Below are 5,156 nucleotides of genomic sequence, written 5' to 3'. Positions count from 1 at the left end.
GTATTTTTGGGTAAAAAATTAATCCTTTAGATTAAAAATTAAATTATTTCACATTCTTTTACCTAAATATGCACTACATTTTAAATATAAAAAGATGAAATAAAAAATTTGTTTCACTAATTATTCAAATTCATGGAAACAATTATGTTTTTAATATTATATAATTATTTAATTAATCGATGGTGCCCAATATATTTAAGAATATCTTTTAATATTATTTTCCAATGCAATCTAAATTAAAAATATTAATTGAATTCTTAGAGACTGAAAAACACAGATTATTTTATAATAAAGTCCCGAAAATGTTTCCATATTCCGAGTCGATTGTTTCCAAAAATGTAAAATATTTTATTAGTTCCGTACTTTGGAAAAATTGTATGTGGAAAAAGGTTGAGATACCCGATAAAACCTGGAATTTTCAGGAAATTTTTTGTCCAGGTTTTGAGCAGACACCCTCTATGAACTGGAAATGCAACTAGTTTTTCTATTTTAATTTTCAGGTAGGATCAGGCTGTGTTGGAGGTAGATTAGAAAATCAATCTGACCTTCTCATAATACATTTTCACGGAGGTGGCTTCGTCTCTCAAAGCTCAAAATCCCATGAAATTTACTTACGAAGTTGGGCTGTAAGCCTTGACGTTCCAATTTTGAGTATCGATTACAGTTTAGCGCCTGAGGCGCCATTTCCTAGAGCACTGGAAGAAGTACTTTATACCTATGCCTGGGCATTAAATCATGCGAGTTCTCTTCTAGGAAGTACTGCTAAAAAAGTCATCTTCATAGGTAAGTACACTTTTTCTCCTTTTTAAAATTTAATTTCCTTTTTCCATATTCTCAAAATTTTCCTCCTTTTTCCCCCTATTCCTGAAAAACTTTCCCTTTTTTCCATTTTCTTTTTAAAAGTACGATATTTGAATAAACAATTTTTGATTTAGATCTAAAAAAATTATTCTATTAAATACTCTTTTGTTTAAATTGTAATATAGAATTAAATAATAATATTTTTTACTTGTAAAAGTAGCTTATATTATTTGATTGAAGTATTTAGTTGAAAATTCAATTTTTTTTGTTAATTTAATTTTTTTTAAACTAAAAATGTAACTAATTTAGTTGAGTATTCCATAATTTTAGTTGAGAATTCATCTGTTTGGTTGAAAAATAGTTTTTTTTATGCTGAAAATTTATTTATTCAATTTTGGATTGAAAATTGATCTTTTTACTTGAAAATTCGTCTTTTTTGGCCGAAAATTAAACTTTTTTTTGAAAATTCAACTATTTCAGTAGAAAAATCATAACTTCAGTTAAAATTGATCACTTTGTGGGAGAATTTAATTATTTTGTTAAAAAATTGTCTCGTTTTTGGGGTAAAAATTATTTTTTTAAATAAAAATTTGAGTATCTACATTTTTTCTTGAAAATTCTACGATATGGTTGAAATTGTTTCTCCCTCTAGTGAAAAATCTTTCTTAATTGGAAATGAATCTCTTTTTCAAAAGTTGTATTTTGTGTTTGAATTCGACTCTTTTTTTTTTATTTAAAATTGAAATTATTTATGGTTGAAATATCAACTATTGCGTTTATCGTTGAGATTTCGTCTTTTTTAAAATAAACATTTAACTATTTTGTTAAAAATTTGTTTTTTGTTTTGTTTGTTTTTCTCTTTGGTCAAAAATAAAACTTTTTTGTGAAAATTAATCTTTTTCGTTTAAAATTCAACTATTTCAGTAGAAAAATCACAAATTCTGTTAAAATTGACCACTTTGTTGGAAAATGTAATTATTTTGTTGAAAAATTTGTTCCGTTTTTTTGGGTAAACATGATTTTTTTACATAAAAATTTGATTGTTTCATTTTTTATTGAAAATTGTTCTTTTTATGTTTGTTGAATTAATTTTTTAACTGAAAATTCCATGATTTGATTGACATTTTTTTTTTATTTCTTGACTGAAAAAAATCTTTCTTGGTTGAAAATGCAACTCTTGCTTGCATTTTTCATTCAGAATTCTTTTTTTTTTAATTAAATTTTGTGAACTGAAAATTTTAATAACTCAGTCAAGTCGTCTTTTGTGGTCAAAAAATTTTTTTTTGCAGATAATTAATCTTTTTCGTTTAAATTCAACTATTTCAGTAGAAAAATCATAACTTCAGTTAGTATTGATGTCTTTGTTAGAGAATTTAATTATTTTGTTAAAAATTCGTTCCCTTTTTTGGGTAAAAATTATTTAAAAAAATAAAAATTGGATTATTTAATTTTTGTTGAAAATTGTACTTTTTTTGTTTGTTGGAAATTACATTTTTAACTGAAAATTCCGCGATTTCGTTGAAACTTTTTTCCCCCTCAAGCGAAAAATTTTTTTTAGTTGGAAATGCAACTCTTGCCGAAAATTCGACTCTTTTTTCATTTAAATTAATATCATTTATGGTTGAAATATCAAATATTGCGTTTATCGTTGAGAATTCATGTTTTTTTAAATGAAACTTTAACTATTTTGTTGAAAATTCGTTTTTTTTTCTTTTCGGTTTGAAAATTAATTTTTTTAACTGTAAGTTTTATTATTCCTGATGGATATTCCAATCATTTTACTTCAAAAATTCATTTCTTTGGTTAAATATATATATTTTTTAAATTTAAAATTGACCTATTTAACTTTTGGTCGGAAATTGATATTTTTTACATGAAAATTCGTCTTTTTTTTTTAAATTAAGCTTCTTTGTGAAAATTTATCTTTTTTGTTTAAAATTCAACTATTTCAGTTGAAAATTCATAATTTTAGTTGAAAATTGATCACTTTATTGGAGAATTGAACAATTTTGTTGAAAAGTCGTCCCTTTTTTTGATAAAAATTAATTTTTTTAACTGAAAATGTGATTATTCCAGTTAAGGTTCAAAAATTCTTTCTTAGTTTCAAATTCATCTATTTTGTTGAGAATTCATCTTATTGATTAAAAAGTAATCTTTTTTTTTTGAAAATTCACCACTTTTTTGGGAAATTTAATTATTTTGTTGAAAACTCGTCTCTTTTTTGGGTAAACATTATTTTTTAAATAAAAATTTGATTGTTAAATGAAATTCGTGTTTTGTGTTTGAACTGGACGCTTTTCTATTTAAAATTAATATCATTTATGGTTGAAATATCAACTACTGCGTTTATCGTTGAGAATTCATCCTTTTTTAAATGAAAATGTAACTGTTTTCTTGAAAATGAGTTTTTTTGTGTTTTTTGTTGTTGTTGAAAATTAATTTTGTTAACTGTAAATTTTATTATTCCTGATGGATATTCCATCATTTTACTTCAAAAATTCATTTCTTTAGTTGAATATTAGATTTTTAAATTTAAAATTGACATATTTAACTTTTGGTCGAAGATTGATCTCTTTTACTTAAAAATTCATCTTTTTCGTTTAAAATTCATAATTTTAGTTGGAAATTGATTCATTTTCGACCAGAAAAGACCCACTTTTAATAAAATATATAAATTTTTAACCAGGCAGTTGAATTTTAAACCAAGACTTAATAATTTTTATTGCAGATATATTTTTCTTCATTTCTAAGAAGTTAATTTTCAACCAATCATTTGAATTTTGAATAAAATAGTTAAATTTTTAGTTAAAAGGAATGTTTGTTAACTAAAATTATGAATCTTGAACCAAAAAATTAACATTTAAGATAGTAGTTGAACTTTCAATGAAGGATTTTTTTTATTTTTCAGTTTTCCACCAAAAAAAGGCGAATTTTTAACAAAATACGTACATTTTCAGACAAAAAGTTAAATTTTATATCAAATTATTCAATTTTCGAGCCAAAAAGACCAATTTTCTACAAAGCAGTTAATTTTTAACAAAGAAGTTATTATTTAACCAAAGCAGATTAAATTTTTACCATGTATTTGCATTTTTAACAAAAAGCTCACATTTAATTTAAAAAAAAATACGTTTCTACGAAAAAAAATTAAATTTTCAATCCAAAAATACAAATTTTTTCAACCAAAAAGGATGAATTTTTAACACAATAGTGGAATTCTCTACCAAATAGTTGTATTTGTGCCCAAGAAAGATGAAATTTGGAATGAAAAAGATCAATTTTTTAAAGAAAATTATTCAACACCAAAATATAAATTTTCTACCAAATAGTTAAATTTGCAACAAAAAATAGGATTTTCCACCAAAAAGTGTGACTTTTCAAGAAAATTATTAAATTTTCAATCAAGCAGTTACATTTTTATTCAAGAAAGATATCCTTTCTGCTAAAGCAGTTAAATTTTTTATTAAAAAAACAATTTCAAAAAATAGTTGAATTTCCATCCAAAAATATTTCAATTCTTCTTTCAACATCAAAATATTAAATTTGAACAAAAAGAAAATTTTGTTACAAAAATTAAATTTTTAATTTTTATTTACAAATTTTTATTTAAAAAAGATGAAATTTCTTCCAAAAGATATGAATTTTAAAAAAAGACCTTAGAAAATAGTTAAATTTATATTCAAAAAAGATTCCAGTTCAATTTCCAAAGCCAAAGTAAGAGTTGTAAACAATAAGTGGATTTTTGTTAGGAAATAATTGAATTTTCCACAAAACAGTTGCATTTTTATCCAAGAAAAATGCAATATTAATACTTAATACTGAAAAATCTTATGACACTATTTTTATACTATTTTTTCAAATTTGTGATACTATTACATTATTTTTTATCTCCGAAGTGAGACCGAGGCCTGGCATATTTTAAGATATTATTTCTACCACTAAAAATAAAAAAAAATCGCAAAAATTAGATTATTTCTTAAGGAAGAGATTTAACCAAATCTTTCAAACAAAATAGTTGAATTCTCTTGCAAAGAAGAAGAATTTTTAACTTAAAAGTTGCATTTTTATTTAAAAAAATATAATTTTCCACTAAAACAGATGAATTTTTGAAACAAAAAGATGAATTTCCAAAAAAATAGTTGAATTTTCGGTTGAAAAAGATTGCATTTGATTTTAAACGATTAAAATATGAATTTTTATACAAGAAATAAGTTTTTACAAAAATATTTGATTTTTCTACCAACTAGTTTCATTTTTATCCAAAAATCTATAAAATTTCTCATAAAACAGATGAATTTTTAAAAAAATAGTTGAATTCTCTATCAACTAGTTGCATTTTTATCCGGAAAAGATTA

At 23.0% G+C, this 5,156-nt stretch overlaps 1 protein-coding gene across 1 annotated transcript in view; it reads right to left on the bottom strand.

Moving 5' to 3' along the window:
• LOC117183064 (hormone-sensitive lipase) overlaps positions 1 to 5,156 on the bottom strand; it is a 45,679-nt gene that overhangs the window by 18,175 nt on the left and 22,348 nt on the right. Inside the window, exon 5 of the mRNA XM_033376220.1 lies at positions 400 to 409. Coding sequence (XP_033232111.1) covers positions 400 to 409 — 10 coding nt within the window. The remainder of the gene's footprint in view (positions 1 to 399; positions 410 to 5,156) is intronic.

Source organism: Belonocnema kinseyi, chromosome 2 (genome assembly GCF_010883055.1).
Source record: "Belonocnema kinseyi isolate 2016_QV_RU_SX_M_011 chromosome 2, B_treatae_v1, whole genome shotgun sequence".
In the NCBI taxonomy this organism is placed as follows: Eukaryota; Metazoa; Arthropoda; class Insecta; order Hymenoptera; family Cynipidae; genus Belonocnema; species Belonocnema kinseyi.
Note: the sequence above shows the minus strand (reverse complement) of the source record. Positions and strands in the feature narration are given on the sequence as shown.